Here is a 27,146-nt window from a genome sequence, read left to right as displayed (position 1 = left end):
TGGCGCTGTCAAGCTGAGCTGATAAGCCTCTCAAGCGATTAGGTTGCCTGCTCTGCTTCAGCTTCAGCTTCAGCTTATTCTTCTTCTTCTTCTATTTGGCTCTTTTTTTCTGATTCCCTAAGCAATCAGTTTGCAAACAAGTCCACGGATTTCTGCGTGCAATTAATAGATACAAATGTATCTGAAACTGTTGCAGCAATACATTGAGAATTTACTCTTTGGGCATAGACTTTATAGATGTACAATAGATATTTATCTATATCAAGGTAATCTATTAGCTATATATACTTATATTTTAATTTCACTAGAAATTCTATAGATAGTAAATAGAAGAAGGATGAATTAACTTACAGTAAATAGTTATGCAGCGAGCTAGGAAATCAGCTTGATTGAATGAACCATATTTAATTTATAGGGTAACTTACATGGAGTCTACTTATTGGTCTATAAACTTTGTATGTCATAGAGCTAATCAATCAGCTTGATTGAGGAGTTAAGGCTTACGATAAGAAAGTTGGAAATGTAAAGGATTGCCTAGTCTTAGAGTGTTTTACCCAAATGCTCCAACTGCAAAGTGGTCAAAATATGAACGTCAATCAGTAATGATCAATCAATTCTCATAAGGTTCCAATACAATATAATAAAGTATTGCAGTCAGATTGATTCAGTTTTCCATTAGAAATACAATAGATTGAATACATTTAAAACTTCCTGGGCTGTATAGCTATGCATAGAGTCAATCAATCAGCATGATTGAAGAGTAAAGCAGCGGCTTAACCGTATGAGATGTGAAGCTCAAATGGACAGAGAGTGGAAAATTGATCAAATGCAGACTTGAGCCCAATTTCTAGCTTTAAAGTGTGTAAAATAGCAAATCAATCAACATGATTGACGAGTAATACATTAGCTAAACGCTAGGGTCTACAAAAGTGAAACTTGTGGAGATTAAAATCTAGTTATCTAACAAGCTAAGACATACATATATCTAAGACATACTCCAACTCCAACCCCTCCAAACTCTCAACTAATTCCATTGAAAATTCTTGTTTGCAGGTGTGCCACGGTCTGGGCATCATATGTGAGATGCAGTACTTCGGCCTGGAGCCATGGACGCCCAACCAGAAGGAGTCGCGCACACGGCAATGGTACAATCTGAGGAATCGACTGCACGGCGACAGCGGCAGCAGCAACGGGGACCGACTGATGCTGGCGCTGCGCGTCAAGTTCTGGGTGCCGGTGCACAGCATCCTGCAGGAGAGCGTGCGGAATCTGTTCTATATGCAGGCGCGACGGGATTTGCTGGAGGCGCGCCTCTGCGCCCACGACTGGAGCAATGCAGCGAAGCTGGCGGCGCTGCTCTGCCAGGCGGACGGGCTGCGCTTCAATGAGCAGTCGCTGCGCGCCGAGTGCCCCATGCGCATGCGCCGCGAGCTGGCGCAGCAGCAGCTGGCCCAGCAGCAGCAGCACAAGCTGGAGCAGCAGCGCAAGAAGCGCCGCCTCTCCAAACAGAAGTCCGTGGAGCACATCGAGTGCTGCACGCTCGCGGCGCCAGCCAGCGCGGTCTCCAGCAACAGCGGCCACAATCTGCAGCCATCGCCGTCGGCCTCCAGCTCGAGCAGCCCGAGCAACAGCAGCAGCAGCCATTCGGGCCTGGACGAGCGGCTGGCCAGCAATCCGCTGCGCATGTACGAGGAGTACATAATCCTGCCCAGCGCCACGGACAAGGACAGCGACAACGAGCCGCCCGCCGACTTCTTGCGACAGATTGCCACCGAGCACAGCAAGCTGGCCAAGCTGCCCATGACCCCCAAGGCGGCCAAGTACTGGCTGCTGCAGGGCATCCAGGAGCTGAGCGGCTACGGCGAGGAGCTGTTCAGCGGCGTCACCACCAACGAGAGCGCCACGCCCTGCGACATTGCAGTGGGCGCCCATGGCATCACAGTCATTCGTGGGGAAGAAAAAGAAAGGTGAGCCCAAAAACTCTGAAGGGGGACTCTAGCATTAGCTTAGAGATCAGGCAGAGCTGGCAGATCTTACACTCGACTAGCTCAAGGTTCCATAGAGTTCATGTACAGAATCGTTCACCTTAGATTTGATCTTTAAGCTTAAGCTTAAGGACAAAAAGTCCTACTTATAAGTAACTTAGAAAGCACATTGAGGCTTTGTTCTATGCAATGAAAGCTTTGCAAGTTGAGCTCCTTGGGGTGAGGAATAGTTTCCACTAGTGAAAGCTCTATTGAAAGCTGCAGGAATGTCTCTGAATTTCGTTCGAGTGAAAGCTCTATGAAAGCTGCTTAGCTTAAGCTATATTTTTAATACTAATGACAACATATTTACTAGACATTCCATTTTCTAGAGATCTAATATTATTGTATATTAAAGTTTCTGATCTTTTCTCTTAATTTCGTTCAAGTGAAAGTTCTTAAACTTAAGCTTTACTCTTAATACTAATAGAAAATTATTTACTAGACATTCCATCTTATAGAGATTTAATAGTATTGTATACTAAAGTTTCTGAGATTTTCAAATTTGTATTTGCCTCTAGTCAGTTGGTTCATTATAATTGAAGATCAGTTCTTAAAAGGCACTAGCTTCAGTTCCATATTCTGTCTATAGACTGAAAAGCTTTTCTTAATCTTTGAGCTTTTACATCATGCCTAAAAGATCCTAAGTCTTTCCTTTGATAATAGATTATATTATATTCTATTCTATTATATTATTTTATACTTATTTGTTTCTCTCTGTTTCTCTTTCTTTCTGTTTTTCTCTTGATCAGCATCCCTTTCAGTGCCATTGCCGCTGCAAAGTCGCTGAGACGCACCTTTAAGCTGGAGTATGTGGACGATCATAATGATCGCAAGGAGCTGGAGATAAAGCTGTCCAAGCCGCCAATTGCCGCCGGGCTCTATCGCTCGATCACCGAGCGCCATGCGTTCTATGTGTGCGACAAGGTGCGCTGCGTGGTGACGAATCAGTTTACGCGGGATCTCAAGGGCACGATCGCGTCCATGTTCAAGGAGGACACCGAGCTGGGCAAGCGCTACGTGTTCGACATACAGCACACGTGCCGCGAGGTGCACGATCAGGCGCGTCGCATACTGCACGAGCGCGGCGCCATGGGGGCCATCGATGTGATGGGCAGCGGCAGCTGCGACCCGGAGACGGTGGTCGGCTGCGGCGAGGGTGGCGAGGGTGTTGGCGGTGTTGGCGGTTCCATGGCCGGCAAGATAGATTTGGCCATACGCGAGAAGGAGGCGCGTGAGGCGGCGATTGAGCGCTGCGTGGAGAGCCGCATCAACGAGGCTATGCAGTGCAAGATCTGCATGGACCGGGCGATCAACACAGTGTTCAATCCGTGCTGTCACGTCATTGCCTGTGCGCAGTGCGCGGCGAGGTGAGTTCTCTGGATGGCAGATGCCCCCTAGCTGAATGAAACTAATTTTTTCCTTTTTCTCTTGCAGATGCAGCAGCTGCCCCAATTGCCGTGCTAAGATCATCAGCGTAGTCAAAATCTATCTGCCACCTGAACTGCGCAACAGCCAAACCGTTGCCAACAGCAGCAGCAGCAGCTGCAGCAGCGCCAGCATCGCTGGTCCCCAGCAGCAGCAGCAGCAGCAGTCCGAGCAGCAGCAACAACAGCTGGAGAGCTCTGGCAGCGGCTCTGCAGCGACAGCGACAGCGACAGTCGAGACAGCTGCACCACCTGGCGCGGCGGCAAAGGTGACGACGGCTGCCTAGAATTGGCTGTGCTCCCTGCTGTTCCGGCTGATGGAGTGGGTGTGCGTGCCGATTGTCTGAACGTGATCTCGTCTAGCTGTTGCAATTTCTTATCTATAAATGACCATAAACATTTTCGAGGGAACAAACCAAAAACCAAAAATCAACAAAATCAAACAAATGCTAAACGAATAACAGTAAACAGTAAACCGTAATAAGGAAAATAGCAAAACAGCAAAACAGTTAAACAGCTAGCCTGTATACTCGTATCTTTACTCAAGTATTTTATGGATATATAAGCCACGACTATAAAGTGCTATTTAACCCTATCTCTAAGACTTAACGTGTTAGCCTACCTAGTCTGTAATCTATATATATATATACGAATATGAATACGAATACGAATACTAAATGTCTAGCGAATTAAGTGCATCAACTCAGAAAACCTAATGCGAATGTACAACTTGGCTCTTGACTCTGATAGAGAGGATAAACAAAACAAACCAACAAAAAGAGAGAGAAATATGTCCTGAAATGCTTCAGGCTAACAAGAAAAAACAAAAACAAAAAAACAAAAATCAAATCAAGTTAACAAAGAGCAACAGCGGCTACTTCTAACAGTTACTTACAAACAACAAAAATATTTTACTTTAAAAACAAACATATATCTATATTAATATACATATATATATATAACTGTATAACTTATGTGTAACGAAAACTCGAGATGTATTTATTATATATATATATATATATATATAATATATATGTATATTTAATGCAAAATGCCTAAACTTTTAGTATTTATTAACACTAAAACTAAACTATGCCCAAATTCTCATGTAAAACCCTATATATATATATATAGTCTTGTATGTGTATATATCTATATCGAAATCTATATATATATATGTATATGTATCTATATTAACTTAGGACAAGCGTACAATAATCGCAAGTTTAGTGGAGCAAGTAGTACTAAGTACCTGCAAGAACAGTAAAAACAGCTAATGCTAAATGCAAAAAAAAAAAAAAACAAAACAAAAAAAAAAAAAAATAGAAAAAAAACGTGCGATATTAAAACGTAGTCAATAATAAATGTTAACATGTTATACCTTATATACAAAATCAACGAATTTATTTTTGTTTTTATTTCTTATATTTCGTATTACATTTTTATTTATTTTTTTTAGACAGCTTAGGTATTTGCAATTGTGTGTGGGTTTCTTTAAAAAGTAATTGTATTAGAATATTTTACAAAAAATATACATACATATATGAAAAACATTGAGGTTAAGTTAGCTGCCGTTAAATATTTAAAGTTATAAAAAACCATTAGGTTTTGGTATTTGCATTTGAGAAACAAAATTCCAGAATTTTTAAAAATTTTACAGCTTATAAAGCTTACAAGAATTATAAATTCCATGGAGTTCTGTTTATAATTTAATTTGAGGTTATGTTGATTAGTAAAGATTAGTGAGTGTCTAAGCCAAGTAACGTAAACCAAATATTATATCAATATTTGAATGTGTAGAAATGTCTAAAAAAAAATGCAGTTCTCGCTATCTCTCTCTCTCTCTCTCTGTCTCTCTCTCTCCCTGTCTCTATTTCTAAAAAAAAAATGCGAGAAATTTGTTAACAATCATTAGAATTAGCACTGAGTAAAGCAGTATCTGTTTTATGTAATGTTCTCTATTTGAGGTTATGTTAGAAACTTAATAGGATATACATGGAAATACGCTGGAAATGGAAAGGTTTAGAATATCAAAATGAATTATATTGAGGAGCATTGTAATCAAATTCCATATGATGGCAACTGCATAGAGAAAAGTTAGTAATAGCAACAGAAAAGGGAATTATTTATACTTTGATTTATTTATTAACATTTATTTCTATAAACTGTTTAAATAATACATTTTTCCCTTTCTTTCCTGTTTCATTGCTGTTTTCTTTTTAAAAAATGCAATGATTATATTTATCATTAATAAAAATAAATATTTCCAAACTGCATTAACATATGTCCCTCATTCGATCAACTCTTCTTCATCAAATACCAACTCATTGTGATTTTGATTAACTTGAATGGAAATTTAAAAATCTTTTTAATCTGCTGTGAACAATATATATAATTCAATTAAGATCAAATATCAAATGTGAGCTGACTTACAGAATCTATCGACTATGGTGTACATTAGCTTGACGACGCTTAACTTGGGCGAAAAGTGTTTGTCATAGAGCACCATATGAAGTTTTTCCTTGATCAAAATATAGTTGTGATTTTCTGTCTTCTGGGAAAGGGGCTTAACTAATTTTAGGGACTTATGGGTATGAAAGCTAGTCAGTTTATGCTTAAACCGCGCTAAAAAGCCGTTGGATGGATGAGTTGGAGAATTCTTTGATAATATCCACTTTGAATTGTTAGAGACATTTTCCTTAACTTTGATAAAATGCTTGGTATCACTTCCATTAGTCTTCGTATTATTATACAAATCTACAAGCTTGATGGTGCCATTCGATCGGCTCTTAAGTATTTCAATAATACGTTGGGAATTTGAGCCTTTCTCAGGCTCTGCTTTAACTACTAGGAGGAAAGCTGCAGAAGTTAAAAAGCCTTTATAAAAACCCCATTCCATCTAGATTGAAATAACTTACCACTGCATATGAAGACAATAAAAATCATGCGCTCTGTGTTCATTTTCAGCAAGTCGTTTAATACTAATTTATTTACTATATATTTTGATGTTAATAGCACAAGTCTACTAAAAATTGTGTAAATCAGGAGAATGATTTGAATTATTAAATTGACGCGCACTTTAGTGAAACGTCAGCTTATCGATTAGCCGCCACTTCCGACTGTGAGTTAACAGAGCAAAGTTAAGGTGGATACACTGGTTGTCATTGTCGATAACTATTAATCAAATTATTTCCCGCTTTCATTAAAAATTTTATCTTAAAACTTCAGTTGTTTATTATGACTTCAATATGAACACGGCGTATATCAAATGTTGCTACTACATTAATCGCAAAAATCTAGTCTATACTGATGAAAATTAAATAGAAATGAGAAGGAAGGAAAGAGTGAAATGACAAAGAAAGACAGCTAGTGAAAAAAACAACTCAAAACAAAGCAGAGCACCTGTTTATAGAAAGCAATAAATATAATATTAAAAAAAAATTGGAGGCTACTATTCGGACACAGCTTGTGGTTGAAAGCACATTAAATATCAGCTAAAAAATATGTTATTTTTCAGTTCATCAAATTTAAAATACAGGCGCGTACCGTTGTTGCAACTTGGTAGTTTCAACATCGGCTAATGTGTAAATCGGCTTAAACGATATTTCATTTTTTTATTGCCTATCAAACATCATCGATAGTATTTTCTAAGACCCGTAAAGATTTCAGGAAATAATATTTTATGATTTGCCTTACTATAAAATATATATTACAAATTTAAATATGATTTAAATATTTTTTATTACTAGTGAGAAGTATAGGTTTGAGACATCTACTTATTAATTTATATTTTTCATGTATTTATTTGTTGTTATATTTATAATAGTTAATTTGTATCACTGACCAGTGTTTGTATTCTTGATATGTTTAATTTCTTATTGGTTGTTTCCAATCGGAAATTCAAATATTTTTTTATTTGACATAAGTAACAGCACTAACCAGAGAGCTCTCTGGTTAGTGGTAACAGAATTATGCAGAGTTGAAATTTGTAAATGGCGAAGGTTATCAATGTGGAGCCGATAGTCGAGCGTGCATTCGATGCTTGTCGCATAACTATCGGTTGCTGTCGATGGTGTCATCGATAAGTTGACCGTAGTTCGGCGTGTAAATCTAAATGTAAATATCGCCCCGTCTGCGGCGACACAGTGTTATAATAATTTGAGAGTTCGCATTTAAAAGAAATTCTAAAAATATTTCTAACGCCAAGTTAGTGTTGACTGTAATAATTCGCGTGTGCCTTGGCGACAATAGCGCGCAGTAGTAGCAGCAGCAACAAGCGACGGCCAGTGCTCGCGATAGTGCTAAACGTGAATGCAAGGCTAATGCAAACAATTGAATAAGCGCTGCCGACTGCTGCCCGCTGCCGCCGCTGTCTGCCTACCGTTGCCTGCTGTAGGGAGCCACTCGACTGCAGTGCATGGCCGTGCTCCGTGCTGGCCAAATACAAATCGAAGCTAGTGAATAGTGCACGCGGCTGCAGTTGCTCACGTTAATTGCAACCAGCTGGTGACGGTGGCCGTAGATACCGTCGCCTGTTGTTCATCGCCGTTGTTGCCGTTGCCGTTGCCGTTGCCGACGTGGGGCTGGGAGCTCCGCCATCGCTTTGATCGTGATCGTACGTGTCTGTGTTTGCGCTATTCGTGAGTGCGTGTGTGTGTGTGTGCGCGTTTATGCAGAGACCACCGCAGTGACCATGAAGCGACGCATTGCTCTCAATTCATTGGATGTTTACAATAAATACCTAAAAATGTTTCAATTGTACAATTGCAAAGCGAAATAAAGCGAAAGTCGACAGCATGACAAAAACAGCAGCAGCAAAAACAAAACCAACAGCGACGACAGCAACAGAAACAACAACAACCCGCTCTAATTTTCTCTGACAACAAAAACAACAGCTAGAAAACAGCTGAGAATACATAGAAAAGCCCCCCGAGCAGCCGTCGTGCATTAAGTCGATCAGCCATTTGTGCTCTTAAGCTTTTAAAGCTAAAATAAAGTGAGCAAAGAAATCAGCGAAGCAGCCAAATCAAAAGAAAGCCAAAAGCTAAATAAAAAGCTAAAAGTAATTTTAGAGCTAAAAAGCCACACCAAGTGCCTCACTCTCTCTCTATCACGTTATCTGTCTATCTCCCTCTCGTGCTCCTAATGTGTTTAAGTGAATTTAAGCCGCTCTTTGACGTCACTTGTCGGTGTTGTTGGCGGCGCCGTCTCTGCCTCTGCCTCTGCCCGCGCCTGTGCCTGTGCCTGTGCCTCTGTGTCTCACCTTGCGCCTGTCCCGCCGTCCTAGCAGGCCGCCGCCACTTTTAATCGCATCGCGCGCATCTTTCCCAAATGCGTTTCGTGTCGGTTTTTGTTGTTCTTGTTTTACTCTCGTCTCATTGCCCCCAAGACGCGTGACTTGGGCTTTTAAGCTTACGAGCTCACATGTACATATGCAACTGCATGTGTGTGTATGTGTGTGTGTGCGTCTGTGTCTGTGGAGCAGCAGCAGCATTTAATTGGATCTGGATCTGGATTATTCATTTGCACACAGGTTTGTATCAGAACAGCCAAACGTACGACATAGCTGAAATTAAAAAAAAAAAAAACAATAACTAAAGACAATCAATCGATTGTCTTTAATTTCTTGTTGTTTTCTTCGGTTTAATCAATCTTCGCTTTGCGCTGCATTGGTTCGAAGTAGTTTCTGTTAGACTCGCACCGCCAACAAATTGGGAATTCAATTAATTTAAATTAATTTGACATGACGTTCATTGCGATTCTTACCACAGCACAAGCAACACAATCCAAATATATGAATTCATACATCGTATAGCCGCATCGCTTGGCATTCCTCATATTACTGCGAAAGTGTTTCAGTTAATGCCCCATATACCCCATTTGCTGCGCCCTTTAAGCGATTGGCCACTCACAATTTTATAGTTTAACACTTATTCGCTGTGAATTATGCATTTGTTACAACACTCGTATTTGTTTCATTAAATATGCATAAGTATAATAGCAACAAGTCTAAATATAGCCAAATAAAAGTCTGCTGATAATATACAGATAAGATTAGGACTCCCAGTGGATGCAATGTTGGCTAACAACGTAGCGAACGTAAAGGGCTGCGGAATATTATTGGGCATTTCCATGCAATTCTTGAACTCTGGTATAGTCATGACCAGGTGCAAACTTCTTATCTAAAGATTAACTTGTAGAATGCAGCAAGGGCTCGTTATTTGCAATGTGCTTACCAGACGGAGTGCTAGTGCTATAGTTTTCTTTCTTTCCCAGATGTGGATGTCATAAATCCATGTTATATTTACTCGACTGTTAATATATCGCTTAGTGCTGTTACCATTACTGTAGCTGTCACTGTTATTGTCACTGTTACTGTCACTGTTAGTCGACTGTTGCTGCTAATCTGACTACTATTACTGCTATAGCTTATATATATTTGTATATATATTAATGCCTTTTCTTTTCTCATATTCCGAAATAAGATATCTCTTTTATTCCAAAAACATAAAGTAAATGGACTTACATTCCAACCCACTTTCACTTATTCTTATTGCGAACTGCTTCTTGAATTATACATAATACACAACCAATAGAATGATATTTCTTTCTGAGCGAATAATATAACTTATGCAAATATGTTTATCTTTGCAATATCTTTGCCTAATTACTTTTGTATACACGCCAAAGGCAAACGTGACGTGTTTTCCTTAATAATTCACTTGAGTTTTTATTTGCTTATCAAACTTTATCTACGACCCAAAACTTTATTGCTCAATTATGTTTCTGGATCATTCTGGATAGCACGTATGCTATTATTCATCAAATGCTTTAATGATAATCATTTGAAATTACGATGTATATTACAACATTAAAACTCAAATAAGTTTCCATTGATCTGCTCATAATACGTCACTTATTTAAAGTATCTCCGCAGATATTATTCAATGCCTGAAATCTAGATTTTTATTGTCATTGCAGTCATAAAGGAGAGTTCATAACATATTTCTGGCTATCAGAAACAAGTTAAATCCTTGTCGTTTTATTAAAGTGATGAAATGAAATGAATGCGAAGCCGTTAAAACGGTTATTTGATGTGGTTGGTCCCCAGTGTGGAGCACTTAACAACGGCAAACGACATGAAAAGGGGGAACCGAGAATAAAACAACAACAACAACAGAAAAAAAATGAACAAAATTATGATTTACGCAATAATTAAATGTCAATTCATCTGGGCCTCGTCTTCTGTGCCGTTTCCTTCTGTTCCCCCCTCGCTCTCTTCCGTTCGCTCCGTTCCGTCTGCGTCGCTTGCGGTCGATTCGGCTGAACTTTAAAAGCGACAACGGTTATTAATTCACCCTGGCTGGAGAGCATTGGGGAGCACTGGGAGCATTGGGAGCCTGGCGCTCAGCAACCTTTTGAATTTGTATTTTTTTTCTTGTTTTGCTTCCAACTGGCCAACTGGACAACGGACAGTGGGACAACAGGACGACGACGGAAGATGGGGGTTCAGTTGCGACAGTCGTTAATGGAAAAAATGTGATGCTCTCTGCTCATCTTGTTCTCGATACCCTTGCCAAGTGGCTAACATTAATTGGTGACTTATTTGAAACAGGCTAATAATAATAGTATAATGCAGTCGAGACTCTATTATTTTTATCCCGCTAAATCGAAAATCGCGATAAGTCGAAAAAGAAAGAAAATCTATCCTCTTGAAGAAAATAATTTGCATTTCTGTGGAAATCGAAAAAAATCGGATCCGCGTGCCATTTCGAATTATCAGGACTCGACTCTATTATACTTATATTTCTACAAGTTTAAGCAAATTAAAATTTTAACTGAGAGAGAGGGAGAGAAACTGAAATTATTTCTATAATCTGATTTTTTTTATGTACAAATATTTTACAAATTCTAATCGTTATTTGGGCCTTTTATTATAATAAATATCTTTTAGATATAATATGCTATCATTTAAATACTCATTGAAGCTAATTAAATTTTTAATCGGTCGCCAAATTAAAGCCGACTCTTATAAACTAGTTTAAACTCTATATCAGGCATGAAAATCAAATTGCCAACTTTCAACTTTATTTATTTATCTACATTCAAAAGTATTAATTACTTTTGCAATTTCATGTTATTTTCTATTTATTTTTATTGAAATGTTTGCATTTTAATAGCTTTGCTCTCCCAAGGGTATATTTTATTCGTTGTTTCGCAATTGGCTGTTCTCTCATATTTTATTTCGCTTTTGTTTTCGAGGCCGAAAACGTTTTATTTATTTTTTCTGTTTGTTTTTTTTTTTTTTTTTATTATTATTATTATTTTTTTTTTTTTTGTATAAAGTAGAGCGAGACGAAAGGGTTTCGGGGAAAACGCTGGGATTTTGGCGACGGGATGCGTGCATATAGCCAACATCGAACGTCCTGCCATAAAATTGCAGGCACGAATTTACGAATTTTGTTTTTGCTGTTTTTTTGCTCTCTCCTTTGTTTTTGTTGCAGTTGTTGTTGTTGCTGCTGTTGTTGTTGTTGTTGCTGTTGCTGCTGTTATTTTTGCAAGCCTTTTTATTTGTCTGAGTTTATTGCGTGGAATTCTATTTAATAAATTCCATCTTATGCCCCCACCCCGCTCGCTGCCCCCTCTGTCCGTCGCTATGTTGCCAGGATTTATATGCAGTTTGTGTTGTTGGTGCTGTTGGCCAATGCAAATTTTAAAATTCAATTCTGCTATTCAAACGAACAAATTACAAAACGAAACAACTAAAAATACTTTACGCGGAAAGTTCATGAGTTTGGCAAAGTTCGACAGTTAGTTACTCTGCAAATAGTTAACTGTAAATGTTTTGAAATGAATATGTTATGGATAAAATGAAAGGAAATATGTGGATGCAATAAACTTTAAATTTAAACTTTTAAATGGCGCTGCTGCTGGCTTATTAGATCAGAAATACCCTATAAATCGAAGTTATCTGATGTATAGTAAATAATGTGAGAATTTGACTTTAACATCTGGCTTCTCTGGATCGATCGAACCTATTTATATGCAAAACTTTACACATCATGTGCCTGCCTAGAAAGCTATTTAATCTTTGGCTGGCTAAAGTTTCTTCTTGTTTAAATTAAATTTGCTGTTGGGCAACTTCGTAGCACTTGCCAATGCGTTTAGTTTTCCATTTCAACAAAGTCACTAGGAACAGACACAAAAGAAAAGAGAGAATAAAAACGAACAATAAAGACGGCAAAGTTTAAGCACCTCAGTAGTAGAGCGAAAAGCAGAGAAAGACAGAGAGAGAGAGAGAGAAAACTTATAGAAGAAAAATGAGGAACAAATTCCCAAAAAGCGTTAAAAGTTCTCAACAGCGTAACTTTTTGCGAACCGTCCTAGAAAACTTTCAGTTACTTTAGTTCTTGCTCTATGGAACTTCCGCTCTGAGCTCCCTCTATTGGCGCACGAACTACTCTAGATGGAAAGAATAACAAAAACAATGTCAAGAACAAACGGCGATAAGCAATGCGAACTTGCGATTCTTAAAGTTTTGCTGCGGGCAACGCTTAAAGCCGTCAACGTGAATTTCTTTACGCCGTGTTTTCTATTTCACATGCTTTTTTTTTTCCTCTTCCTTTCTCTCATTCAGCGTCGTTTCGTTGGGTGTGTGTGTGTGTGTGTGTGTGCGTGTGCCGCATGGCTCTGCCAGAAGGACACGAGAGCCATAAAAATGTTTCAGTGCAGCAAAAGTTTTTAAAAACAACTGCAGCAGGAGCAGGAGCAGGAACAGCAACAGCAGGACACGGCACTACAATAACAACAACAAAATTGTTGAAGTGCATGCCGAAGCTCGCTTGTACGAAAACAACAACAACAACAACAACAACTCTTAAAAGGCTGCCGTAGCAAAAAAGTAGAGCATTTAACTTGGGCGTTTGAAAAATTAAATACCCTTGAATTAAATACTTTAAATAGTTTGTGTTTTGTTATTATCTTTTTTCAGCGTGGACTAATTTTTTTTTTTTTTAAGTTCCACAGTTTCATAGTTCCCATAGATGTTGAATTTTAGAAAGAAATTTAGAATTTAAGTTTTACAAATCACATCACTATATTTATCTCAAGAACCAAGACTCAAGGCATTGAGTTGAGCTAGTAATACCGTTTCTGTTTCTGAATTGATCAGCTCGCAGTGAGTTTCCAGGGGAACTGTCACACTAAAGATCAAAGATATAGATATGTTATATATAAAAGATTATAGTTATGATCCTGAAAATTCTATATTCATAAAGTATACAATTTTTCCATATAATTCTAATTTTTTTAAAGCAGTTTTTTGTCTGCTACAAATTAGAAATAATGACTAATACTTGTATGTTTGCTAGTCAAAAATTAATATTTTAGTAAGAGCTAATAATTATATATAAAATATATATATTTTTAGCTATATTTAATTCCCTTACGAATAATTAGCCTAAAAAACGAATTATAGAAATAACAAAAGTCTATATGGTAAATATAAAATTAAATGCAATTACCTAATTCTCAATATAAAACAAAGTTTAATAAACCGAAGTCCACTCCATATTTAACTAAAATAAATATGGCAATTATTACTCTACTTCATATTTAACTAAAATAAATTATTTAGTGAGCAAGCGAGGCCGTTCCATATACCCCATTTGCATAAGCCAGGGTAAGGGCTATAAAAAGTGGCACATTTCTCTTTCTAGCAGGCAGTTGCTGCCACTAGTCATATCCCATGCTCTGCTCTCTGCTAAAACTTGGCGCTGCATGGAATTCTAAAAAAAAAAAACGTCGATAAAAGAAAAATAAAAATATATACATATATATATAATTGAAACATGGCCAGCTCGATGCACATCGATGTTGCTGATGGGGGCGGGCAGTTGGCGAGGGGCTTGATAAATTTGTTGTTTATGCTGATGTTGTTGTTGTTGTTGCTCTTGTTCCTGTTCGTCTTGTTGTTGTTTGTTCAGTTTGTGTTAACTTTATGGCGCTTGTACGTTTACAAGTTTACAATTGTTGGAAAATTTAATTTGAACAGTAAAATAAATAAATAAAGCAATTTAATTACCTGCTACAATAATGTATGTTGCTTTTATATTATCTGGCTGCCTTGGCACGTTTGCTCATTACACCTGCCATTGCATATGAAATTATACACTTTCTAATTATGCAGCTGATTAAATCAGACAATTTAACCGTTAGAGAAATTCAAACTCTCATTTCATGAAATTGTTTTTACAGTAACTGTAATTGTGTAATGAAGATGGAATTAAATTGACTTTTTATGCTGATTGTCAAATCGAGAATTCACAATAATGCAAAATATTTACACAACCTTTTGACCCATAGAGAGTATGCCAATCAGTTTTTATTTAATCAATAATCTATATTTAGGTAATGTAAATAGAAATAAAAATAAAGAAAAAAATATTAAAAAAGAAATAACAAATATTAAATTAGTTGTGCAATTGTAGCTAGAGGCTTACAACTTATATTGTTTTAGTTATATACATATACGTATACATACATATAGCTTATGGTTTATTTAATTGAAATTATTAAATTGAAAGTATTAAGTACTAAACTTGCCTAAGTTTTTCTTCAATTTTGTAGACTTAAGTCACATATGTACATATAAAATATGTATAAAATATATAGATAATATTAATTAGTTCGTGTTGGTGTAGAATAATGTGATAGGCACACATAGTTGACAATAGAAGTCGATTAAGTCTATAAAAAATATTTAATATGACCCTTAAAAAAAAAAAAAAAAACAGAAAAAACTCTTAACGCTTTCAAAGAGATAAAAACTTCAAGAACCAAATAATTTTATACAAAGAATAGTTTTGAAAATCCATAACACACAGTATTAAGCAACAAACATCCATTAATAGAGTCTGCTTACTCAATTTAAGCAAGTGCAGGGAATTGGAAACGGAAATTGGAAACATTATCGAGACTTATGTAGTCATATATGTATAGTATATATAACGTTACAAAAAGACCTTACAACTTCAGTTTACACATACAAACAATGTAACGGTAGCTAACTGTACAGCTAGTAAAATGCCTCGTATTGATCGAGTCAATAATTTTTGTATAATTGTGGAATTCAGAGCATTTTAGAATACAAATTTTGTTGCTCGTTAAGCGGACAATTGCCGGCATTGATAACCTATTTCATCAGGGCCCCGATAACCCATATATATTGCGATGATCTACGATCGTGATCTCTGGCATCGCGATGCGGGAAGCTTTTATTTTGTATTTGAAATCGGCTTCAACGTCGGCGATTTGTCGGCCATTGCTTCGTGTCGACGCGAACTGTTTTCTGATAATTTTTTTTTATTTTTATTATTTTTTTTGTATTTATTTTGCGCATTTGTTTCATTAATATGTATTACACGCTCTAAACGAACATTCGTGAATAAATTTATGAATGACGTATGTGGCATCAGCATCGATGTTGATAAGGCGCAAATGCCGCGGTCATCGCGTAGAAAGGAAAGCCCGCACTTCCCAAACAGAGCAATAAATATACAACTATTTAAAAAAATATATATGTGTGTATGTTTGTATTTATGTATGGTAAACATTTGGATTGTGCGTTGTTAGAACTGGAGCAAATTCGTCTGAGAACCCGATGAATTTGTGTGAATTAGTGTGATCAGGTCCACTCGAAATTGAACCTGAATATGCTAAGCAATTGTGTGCTGTTCTCATTTAGCAACTGCTCAGCATGCTCCTCACTCTCCTATGAAATGATGACTTGATTTGCCTTGTGAATTATGAAATATTGAGCCCCATGAATCAAAACTTTAGCGTCGATTCGCGAATTCCAATTAAAGCAAAACAGACGAATTATACCATTCACGTGCAAAAAATAATATATATAGCCTATTGATGCGGCATTTCCAACTAAAAGAGCACTCATTAGTATAGACGACTAAATATATAAAGTATCGAAAGTAAAAACGCTGCAGTCGGGCCTAAGCAACTGCTTAATACTCATTCGCAGTCGAAAGATAGATTTTACATTTGGATTGGCCCAAGTAGGAAAACTTGTTCAAGATAAATAATCCTAAGGCACATATTCCCTATTGTAATTTTTCATCTTCAACTGCGATTCAAAGAGCTAAAAGGACATTGTACAAAACCAATATGCTTTTTTCACTTATTGAATGAGTATCTATCATTTATAAGCTCGAAAAGGCAGCCAAATTTCGGCCTATAAATTTTTGTGCTGATTTCATTTACTTAAGATATATTATTTTGCTACAAAGTAAAATTAGACTTAACTAGTTAAAGAACTATAATTAAATCTAAATTCGAACGTAAGTGGCATACGAAAAGAGCTCCAGCAGATTATCCATATTCCCATCATCCGGAGTTACTTCATGCTCAAGAGATTTATTCAGTGAGTCCAATTTGCCTTTCTTTCCTCTCCTTATTCGCTGATCACCTTTTGTTTTGTCGCAGTTTGGAAATGATATCCATGTAGCTAGAAACAATTTTATCCACGGGGCTCCTCTCTTCTTCGAATGCCAAACGGGTTTTGGCCTCGTCATGAACGCTTTTAACAGTTTCATGTTTGTTATAGTATTCGAGGAGCTTTTCACGCTGCATCCATTTGGCGAGTGTTTCGCGATTCGTTGGCTCGTGCTTGAAGAAGATATTGTAGCGGTACTTCAACTCCTCAGACGACTTGTGCTCCTCTATATTTTCGATGTTGGGTATGCGTAGATATGGTTGCTTATCAGCTATCCAGGAATGCGTGGACTGGCGCAGAGCGGCCCAGTTCAATCTGAGGAGAGTGTCGTACACCGCTTTCGGATGGCCCAGTATGCCGTGCTGCACATCGATGAGTCGCAGCTGCGATCCCGGCACGATATATTCCAGCTCGAGCTCTAATATGCGAGGATCGGTGCCTGGATATTTGCGTCTCCCGATCAATACAATGGGCACATCCGCAGTGGATATATTCTGCATCTCCTGCATTAGGGGCGAGGTCTGATTACGATAGTTGACGATCTTATTGTAGCGTCCATAGAGCAGCGAACGTTCCGCGGGCGTAAACCTCGGATACTCTGGCCGTTTTGCATAGAAGTGTTCAGAGCGAAAGAGTCGATTTATTTCCATCTCGATCACGAAATACGCCCGCCTGTGCAAGGAGATCCAGACGATTTGAGTTGCAACCGCTAGGAATTGATCGTACAGAATTCCGTCCGACTTCGTGGCTGAAATATTGAGCTTGCTTCGCAAATGGTAGAATTGATTTAGGTCCCCATCGCCCGTTATCAGTTCGGTATAATCTCGAGCGACCAGAATTCGATATTGGCTCAAATATTTGGACCAAATTCGCTTAATTTTAGTCGAATTATGTGACTTAATCTGCTGGTACGTGTCACTGAGTTCATCTCGCTGTACGAGGATCAGCTCCACAAAACGCAAAAAGTATTCAAAATATATAATCAAACCATGCAACAGTCTATGCACAAGAGGATGGTGCATAAATTCAAGAAACTGCATGTTCAAAAACTCTTTTGGCATTAAAAATAACACTAAATTCCGCACATCATCGATTATCACAGTGTCCGCATCGAACGTGTTATCGGAGCGGACAAACTGTTCGCGTAATACCGATTCTTCGTCCTGGTTGATGGTGCGAATAAACTTATAACCATTTGTGTAAATAAAACGTGTTGGCCGATCCTCCAAGTCGGTATACACCCGAAAGTTAAGCTCTTCACTTTTTTCGTTCCACTTCCACTTACCAACCCTGTACTTTGGTAAAGATCTTTCGATATGTATGCGATTCATGTTGGACAACAAGAGATAATATCACTGTTATACTTATATTAAATATATGGTATATTTGATGATTGTTAGTTTCTCTGTTTAGTGATATGTTTTTTGAGATTGAATATTTTGTTATTGACACTTGATGCAAGGGAACTTTCGTATTCTGATTGATCTTTTTAAACTGAGTTCTTTTTTTTTCCTAAAAAGAGTCACTACTTGTTGAAAAACTCTTTGTGATGGAATTAAAAAAGTCTATATACATATATTTATAAAGTAATACTGATTTGCATTCGCTTTGGCGCATCCAATAACATAAGCTGCAAATATAATTACTTTGCTTATACATTAAAAATTGTTTCCATTGAGGCTAAAAATCGATTTTCAGCTACTTTCTGGAATAAGATGAGAAGGCCTATCGATTAAAATTAAAAGGAAATGGCAAGAGTTATCGATACAAATGTGAAGCTCGTACCGCATACGATATACAGGAATATTTATACCTAGCATCAATAATATACGAGATCTACGCGACCATACAAATGGGCAGAGAGTAAAACCAGCTAATCGTAGTCTGATGATCTCCAGAAACTCTTCTCTAATGCTATTATCAGAAAGTCATGGCAAGGTCAATCAGATAGTTGCCGAACTTGTTGATGTTTTATGTTGGTTTATTTATAGTTAGTTTAGCTTTTGATGCCAGCATTATAACAGTTTAATAGCGTAATTCTAACTGCTATCGTCAAATTGAATGAAATCGTTAACGATCACTTCAATTTGAAGCACAATTCCAATCTTTCCATTTGGTCTGAATGAATCTGAACTACTCTGCAAAGTATACGTCATCGCCCTTGAGTACATAATCGGGCTTTTCGTCCGGTGCAGCATTCGTTTGGTCAACGTCGCCCATAGTTTTAACCTTCTTTTTTCGTAGTCTTCCCATTGTATCCTTAAATTGTTCAACAATCTCATGCACTTGTCGCGTATCGCTCTTCAGCTGTAACTCACAGCTCCTTTCAAGAGTATGAAGAACTCCGCCAGTGTGATAGTAATCGAGAACCTTGACCCGATTGACCCAATTCATGAGCACCGCTTTCGAAGCTTGCTCGTAGATGCGAAATATTTTGTAGTAGTGCTCCAGGTTCTTCGACATTCGGCGCAACGCCATATCATTGATGTTGGGTATATGCAGTTCCGGCTGCCTTATCATATAATATGGATCGTAATTCAATGAAAAGTTCGAATAGCGTACTGATGGCCAGTCCAAGGCGAGGATGGTGTTGTAAAGTGTTTTCGGATGACCCAGAATACCGTGCGATATATCGACCATATACAATTGCATATCGGGCACCATATACTCCAGTTCCAGTTCGGCTATGCGATGATCGGAGCCACGATACATTCGTTCGCCGATCCATAGGATTGGCATATCCTCATCGGCTACATGGAGCAACTCCTGAATTAACGGCGATCTTTGCTCACGATAGTTGACAATTTTACAGTTGCGGCCATAGAGCAACGATCGCTCGACCGGCGTAAATTCCGGATACTCTTTGCGGTTCATTAGAAAGTATTCAGATCGGAAGAGTCGATTCATTTCCATTTCAATAATGAAATAGGCACGCCTGTGCAGGGTAATCCAGACGACTTGAGTTGCGTATGCCAGAAATTGACTGTGGAATGCACGATCCTTGATCTTGGATGAGATATGGACGATTTCTTTCGTGTGATAGTACTTCTTCAGATCACCCTCGCTCTTTAAGATGACGCTGTAATTTCTGGCCACCAATAGGCGATACTGGCCCAAGTAGGTTGACCATATTCGCTTCACTTCATTCGTTTGTTCGCTTTGCACCTGGGCCTTATTGCCCGATAGCTCGTCCCGTCGTATCAAAATGAACTCCACCAGTTGAAGAAAATAGTTAAAGTAAAGAATTAACGAATGAAGCAGCCTATGGACATCTGGCTGATGGATGAAGGCAACAAACTTCAAGGTTAAAAACTCTTTTGGCATCATGAAGAGCACCAGATCGCGTACATCATGTAACCCAATGGTGTCCAAATCATATCTAGCGCCGGGCCGTACGTACACCTGACGGAAAACCGTTTCCTCGTGCTGATCGATTGTGCGCAGAAACTTGTATCCATTTGTGTCAATGTACCGCTCACCAGCTTCCCCCAATTCGCTATGCGAGACGAATTTCAGGCAATCACCCGCTTCGTCCCATGTCCATTTGCCACTGGGATAGTTGGGTACGGCTGTATCGATATGTATGCGCTTCATTTTGGTCAAAAATGCGATATCTTATGAGTATATATTGTATATAGAGCATACGATATATTATGAGTTCGTATTATTTTGGAGTATTTGCTTGTTAGTTTCTCTGTTTGGTGATATGTTTTTTTGGAGATTGACTATTTTTTGCTTAGCAACTTACGTAAGTCAACTTTGTATGCTGTTGACAACTTAAAGTTTTACGTAATTTGATGTTTCGATATATTTATATAAAAGATATCTTCTTGTTTAAACTTAAATAAGATATATGTTATCTATTGTTGAATATAGATGTGTATCGTTATGATCGTAAAAATATCGATATTTTTAATTGATTGGTATTAAGGGAATTGGATGACTATATTAAGGGAATTGGATACTATATATATATAGTTTTATATATTAATATGATATTATAATATGATAAAATAATACATAATAATATATTCGATATAGTTGCTCTCTAGACTGCCTCAAAATCGGTATATAATCATTATTTATTTGCAGATCTGAAGATCTCAAGGGTTAAATCGATCTCAATTGTTATATATATCAAGCAGATCGAGAGTCTTTCTATACTTCCAATTGATCTTTGCGTAGTTCCTTCCTGAGCTTACAGACATTTACTTATATTATAGTTAATATTCTCTGATCGTTATATAATTTACTAAGCATTCTAATTGCTTTCTTCTTCTTCTCATCTTTTGCAGCTGAATATTATGGAAAAGGCGAAAGCGTACATTAAAAATGAACTTCGTGGCAGCAGCGCACCACTGCAATCCGAGCCAACCGCAACACCACCACCACCACCGATGCCGCCGGGGCAGAGTCAGCACGCGGTCGGCGCGGAGCTGATGCCATCGCCGCTTGGTGGCTATCACAATAATATGCAGCAATATTATCCAGCGCCGGTCCGGTCCACGGGCCGTGCCTCGGCGCCGCCGGAGCACCTGACCGCCTCCGTTTGCTTTGTGTGCGGCGGACACGGCAGCTACGAGGCACTGCGCGTGCGCGCCAATCCGGAGCGGCCGAGCGAGCCGCACTTTCCGTTCCTGGAGCGGCACGAGCCGCCGCAGGGTGTACCGCCCGTGGCAGCCGGCCAGATGTACGTGATGGCCTGCATGCTGTGCTTCCGGCTGCTGCACGAGCAATGGGAGGCGTTCGAGAGGCAGAAGAAGCCGCTGCTGCAGCGCATTTATCACATGAAGCGCGTGGATGGCAAGGGCTACATTGGCGCCGATGTGGCCACGCAGAGTGAGTATGCGGCCCAAATGCTGGGCCTCAGCGCCGAGCACCTCAGCCAGAACGGGCTTGCCGAGCTGCAGAATGCGGCGGCAGCGCCTCCAATGGATCCGTATGCCCTGGGCAGGCATTATGCTGCTGTGGGGGCGCCGCCGGCTGTGTCGCCGCAGCAGCAGCAGCAGCAGCTGCAGCTGCAGCAACCACACCATAGTACCTCAAGGAACGCCTCGCCCGACTATTATCCTCGCAACGCCACGCCCACTAGCCACAGTCAGGGCTACAGCAATCACAAATACCTGAGCCGGCCGCAGTCGCGAGATATGCAGCTGCCATCGCCGCTGTCGCGGCCGCCCAGCGAGCCGCCCGCTCGCACCTCGGCCGGCTCCAGCTCCAACTTTGCGCAGCACAAGTTCAAGCTGGCCCAGCACAACTATCAGCCGCCAGCGCCGCCCCAGGCGCCGGCGCAGTACCAGCCCGCCCAGTACCAGCAGCTGCAGCAGCAGACGGCCGCCTATCACATGCTGCAGCAGGTGGCCGCCGGCTCGGCTGAGCCCCAGGCCCATTACAAGGGCAATCCGTATAGCGCGCTGCCCGGCGTGGGGTCGAGCCTGCCGCTGAGCGCGCAGCCGCCCAGCCTGGAGGATGACAACGCCACGGTGCTGGATTTGCGCAATTCATCAGCGGTAAATGCCGCGCCTGCCGCAATGCCCATGCCTGTGGTCACGCCCACGCCGCGCAGTCAGACGGGCAATGCATCCGCAACCACTGCCGAGGTGGGCATCCTGGATCTGTCCATGCCCGACAAGAACTCCATTACGGAAGTCTGCTATGTGTGCGGCGATGAGCAGCGTCGCGGCAGCCTCGTCGAGCTGAGCACCGTCAAGCCAAAGGAGTCCCGGCTGGGCCAGTCGGTTGCCTACTTTCCGCTCTTCAACGAACAGCATCCGCGGCCAGCGCGCTCGCGCCCCAAGGATCCGCGCGGCATGATTCAGGCCTGCATGCCCTGCTACGAGGATCTCATACAGCAATGGAATGCACATCAGGTAAGCTCAACTAAAGTATTAACCTCTATTTGATAAAGGTCTCTCTGTGTGATCAAATGATATGATTGCTATTTATTATAGTATAATTAGTATATCTATTATAATATTTAATATACTCTCTGTGTACTACAAAAATTTAAAACTAAATTAAAATAAGTTAAACGTGTGTCTACATGTATTCAAATAGATTTCCTTTCTGATAGCAATTTTGCTTTGACTCAAATTAGACTTTAAAGTGAGTTTAAGTACAGAAATTGGAATATAAATACTTTTTAATAGGCAATCTTATATAGGATAATCAAAACTGAATAAATAATTCATTCATAATGGGAATCTATATATAATAAATGTATATATATTTTTTTGATTAATAAAATTTTCATCAAAGCATAAATATGATCCTATTAATTATTAAATAAATATTATTTATTTTTTTAAATAATTAATTTAATACCTAATTACATAAAATTAATAATAATAAAATATTTAAATACAAAATTGATAATATAAAAAATGAATTAATTACATACGATTAATAATATTTATATTATTAATTTTATATAATTAATTTAATACCATTTATAAAAGACAAATAATATATATTTTATAATTTATAATATTTATTAATATTAATTATTAAATAAATATGATTTATTTTATATAATTAATTTAATACTAACTATATGAAATTAATAATATTTATAATTAATTAATGATATACGATTAATAATATTTATATAATTATTTTTTAATAATTAATTTAATACAAATTATTAAAAAAAAAATAATTATATTTAATTTATAATTTTGAATATTTATGCTTCAAGCACAGAAAATTTTGCTGATCTCTAAAAAATATAAATTTAATTTTACTCATTTTCAATAATGAAGCAAGTATATGTCTTAAAGCATTCTATACATATTTTGATATAGCAATATCTAGATATGTATAAATTTATTACTAAGAATTATTGCCTATGCTCCTTCTATCATTATCAATAGATTAATTTAGCATTTTGTAGTAAATTTATTATTCGAATGATAAGAAATTCGAATATATGTATATTGCATATGCACTAAGTAGACCTCACATTGGGACAAACCCAACTCGTGGGCGACTAAAAGCAAATGGAGAAAAGAGCATTTACGCAAACAAATTTGCGAAAAAAAAGTTTTTTCGCGTCACACGAATCAAAATAAACAAATTGCTGCCGCTGCGCAGCCGAGGATGATGTGGATGAGTACAAATTGTGCTGATGATGATCAGAATGATGATGCGGCTGATGTTGATAATGACGATGATGGTTGAAGATGTGGTAGGGTATGGCTGGGATGGGATGGAACGAAATGGGATGGCGCCGTCAAATGACCCCGCGTGCTGTGCGATTAATCAGTGGATTCGATGTTGGGAGTTAACCAGCCAGAGGACTGAGCTCCAAAGCGAGAGAGAGAGAGCGACAGAGAATTTTCATGCCCATCACATGTGACTCTGCTCGCTCTGGTGGGAATTTTGACCGCAGGGTCGCTTGTATTTCTGATTAAAATTTAATAGCTTTCCGCGATTATTTGTCTGTCTCTCTTTTTTTGCGTTTCGTTTCTTTTTTACTTCTGGCTCTCGATTTATGTTATTTCTGTGTGTGAAATGTATTTTTGGAGTGCTTCGCCAGCGCTCTGTCCATCACAATTCGTTGATAAGATTGAGCGCGGAGACACAGCGAGCGCTTCAATTTGAAATTAGAATTTTCGGCTGGCTATTTATAGAATTATGACTCAGCTAAATAAACAACAGGCAATTTAAAATTTTGCTTACATATACACGGAAAATAAACAATTAAATGTGCAAGATTGGCGAACGAATTCGATAACCGGTTAAGGCAATTAAAGCCGAGAGTTTTCCAAATGATTTAACGCGGAAATAATTCGTTTTTAAACGATAGAGATTGAAGTGATTGAGCTGAAGCCACGTTATATTTGTGTTAATAAATATTTATTGCTGTTACTTAAATAGCTGCTCTGATATTCAAATGGTTTTATGCCATTATTTTATTATCAAATTCAAGGAATTTATTTAGATACAGTCAATAATTGATGGACACTAAAAAAAAAGATAAATTATCGAGAGTTTCAAGTGTGATTTTATTGCAGTATAGAATATTGTGAAGAGAGCATGAGGAGGGAGGAGAGGAGCACAGATTGCGATCTTACATCATTTTCTTATCTCTGCAGTTCTTCTTCTTTAAATACAAGGCAGTAAATCAAATGCCTTTACGGAAATACTACTTGAACGACTTTCCCACACTTTCCAACACTCATATTTGTTTTTCGGGTTTTAGAAATTAACATTAACAGTCTTGCTTTAGTAGCGTCAATATAATACTTATATTGTGCAGCAAATAGAATTTTTTCTGCCAGTTGTTATATCTCAGAAATGTAAATAAAAGATATATTCAAGCTTTTATGCATTTTGCTTTATTATTCAACTGTTTTACAGGCGTATGTATATACAAACCCAATAAACTCTTTGGTACTCTATGAACTTCTATAAAAATCAGTTTCAGTTTGCATGACTGACTAATGGATGTTGCTAGACAAGCTGTCTAATGCAATAAAATATGTATTATGTTTGCATATGCATATATATATTATATATATATTTCCATAACATTTACAAACTCAATTAAAATATGCCAAATTTAAATTAATTTTATTGCTAAAATTTGTGCTTTGATTTCGGCTTTATAATTGCTTATATATAATTACAAATATATATGTAATTATAAATGTGATTTGATGATAATAAAATCTTTTCATTATGTGCACTAAGTATATTTATTGCAGTTAAATAAATATTTTCAAATGCTGTCTGGCATTAGGTTTATATCTATTCTCCATTTCTATATTTATTTATTTGGATAGTTTTTTTTTTTGCACTGACCCGCCGCCCCAGTATTATTATCAACTTGAATTGCATTGCGCAGTGTTATCACATAGACAGACGAACCGAGGCTGGCTGCCTCAGTTTGTGGCATTTTATTTGAAATTTATATTCAAAGCGCACAAATTGCAACCAGCCATAAAAATGTAAAATTCACAGCTGCCGCTGGAACTGGAACTGGATGGCGCATACAATGTGCAAAATGCCGAATAAATAATTAAATGCCATTAATTGGAATTGTGTAAATTTCAGAGACGAACATACACACAAATAAAGCAAATGCACATAAAATAATAAATAAATAAATGCAATAAAATTGCAAATGCTGCAATGCGACTGTGTTTGTTGGTGGGCAGACAAAGGTGGCAGGAGAATGGGAATGGGAACTGGGTGGCTGGGTGTGACCGCCTGAGGTTGTGGTGGGCGAGCAGACCTATACAGTTAAAATGCGAAATGAATAAATAATCAAACATTGCAAATCAACGACGAGGATGTCGACCGAGCATCATCGAGACAAATTAATTAAATTTAACCTAGTAAAGCGAGCAGCGCAAACGCGATTTTTTTTTCTTTTTTGGCGTCAAGCCAAACCAACCAACGGACGGATGTACGGACAGACCTCCCGCCACTTAGCTGACTGGCTGGTGTGCGCAGGAGGTGGGACGGTGGGGCTCACATTAATCGCATGACGTACGCAGATTTCCATACAGTCAGTCCGACTCGCATTGGGGTAAGTGCGAAAAACCATTTAATATTTATGCTCATCTTTAAAGAGATTCGAGCAAAAAGCGAATCCAAATTTAAACGAATTTAAATCGATCTATGTGTGGCCATTGCCAAAGTCTTTTTCATTCCCCTTTCCTCATGCCAAAACGGAATGTTTATAATTGCTGAACTTGACTGGCAGATACTCTTTGGTGGTCAGCTATACAGGATATATGATATTTATGTGTATATGAAATATGTATATTTGTATATGAATATGAATTTATATGTATATAAATTTTAGGTAATGCGAATAATATTTTAGTAACAGTTTAATCAAGAATATGGATGATTTGGTTAGTAGTACGAACACGTCAATTCGGGCATTATTTATTTAGATAAAGTTGTAGCACCATTTGACGCCGTAAAAGGTAAAATTTTTAATTTTGAATTTTATGTACAGTAATACAGTCGAGTCTCGATAATTTGTGCCCCTTTAAATCGGAAATCGCGAAAAATCGAAAAAAGTTGAAAGAAATTCAAAGTTTTAATAATTCTCGATAATTTTAATTTCTGTGTAAATTGAAAAAAATCTGATCCTATTGCCATTTCGAGTTATCGGAATGCTACTGTATATACACATTAATCTATGTATCCAATATGCCCTAATGGCACATC

The 27,146-nt window shown here is 38.2% G+C and overlaps 5 protein-coding genes across 6 annotated transcripts in view; 2 read left to right on the top strand and 3 right to left on the bottom strand.

Annotated features, from left to right (window-relative positions):
* The window catches only part of dnr1 (E3 ubiquitin-protein ligase defense repressor 1), a 36,130-nt gene extending 31,900 nt beyond the window's left edge, over positions 1 to 4,230 (top strand). Inside the window, exons 2-4 of the mRNA XM_018105574.3 lie at positions 1,054 to 1,967; positions 2,777 to 3,394; positions 3,462 to 4,230. Of these exons, the coding sequence (XP_017961063.1) occupies positions 1,054 to 1,967; positions 2,777 to 3,394; positions 3,462 to 3,738 (1,809 nt within the window). The 3' untranslated portion in view covers positions 3,739 to 4,230. The remainder of the gene's footprint in view (positions 1 to 1,053; positions 1,968 to 2,776; positions 3,395 to 3,461) is intronic.
* A 1,430-nt stretch (positions 4,231 to 5,660) lies between these two features.
* Positions 5,661 to 6,614, bottom strand: LOC149091162 (uncharacterized). The gene is made up of 3 exons (XM_089262043.1): positions 6,370 to 6,614; positions 5,885 to 6,310; positions 5,661 to 5,827 (listed from the first exon to the last, which is right to left on the bottom strand). Exons 1-3 carry the CDS (start codon positions 6,410 to 6,412, stop codon positions 5,820 to 5,822), a joined length of 477 nt encoding a protein of 158 aa, XP_089118169.1. The 5' UTR covers positions 6,413 to 6,614; the 3' UTR covers positions 5,661 to 5,819.
* Positions 6,615 to 7,519: 905 nt separating this feature from the next.
* px (MAP7 domain-containing protein plexus) overlaps positions 7,520 to 27,146 on the top strand; it is a 95,458-nt gene continuing 75,831 nt past the window's right edge. For both annotated transcript variants that reach the window (XM_018105571.3, XM_018105570.3), the window contains exons 1-2: positions 7,520 to 8,984; positions 21,254 to 22,828. In XM_018105571.3, the coding sequence (XP_017961060.1) occupies positions 8,904 to 8,984; positions 21,254 to 22,828 (1,656 nt within the window). In that variant the 5' untranslated portion in view covers positions 7,520 to 8,903. The remainder of the gene's footprint in view (positions 8,985 to 21,253; positions 22,829 to 27,146) is intronic.
* Positions 16,701 to 18,440, bottom strand: LOC149091161 (uncharacterized). Its single transcript, XM_089262047.1, has one exon. It carries the CDS (start codon positions 18,287 to 18,289, stop codon positions 16,928 to 16,930), a length of 1,362 nt encoding a protein of 453 aa, XP_089118173.1. The 5' UTR covers positions 18,290 to 18,440; the 3' UTR covers positions 16,701 to 16,927.
* Positions 18,919 to 20,713, bottom strand: LOC108654350 (protein phosphatase 1 regulatory subunit 36). The gene has a single exon (XM_018105576.3). The coding sequence runs from the start codon at positions 20,550 to 20,552 to the stop codon at positions 19,092 to 19,094; it is 1,461 nt and encodes a 486-aa protein (XP_017961065.1). The 5' UTR covers positions 20,553 to 20,713; the 3' UTR covers positions 18,919 to 19,091.

Source organism: Drosophila navojoa, chromosome 5, assembly GCF_054131105.1.
Source record: "Drosophila navojoa isolate 15081-1374.11 chromosome 5, UAZ_NAV_1.0, whole genome shotgun sequence".
NCBI lineage: Eukaryota > Metazoa > Arthropoda > Insecta > Diptera > Drosophilidae > Drosophila > Drosophila navojoa.
Note: the sequence above shows the minus strand (reverse complement) of the source record. Positions and strands in the feature narration are given on the sequence as shown.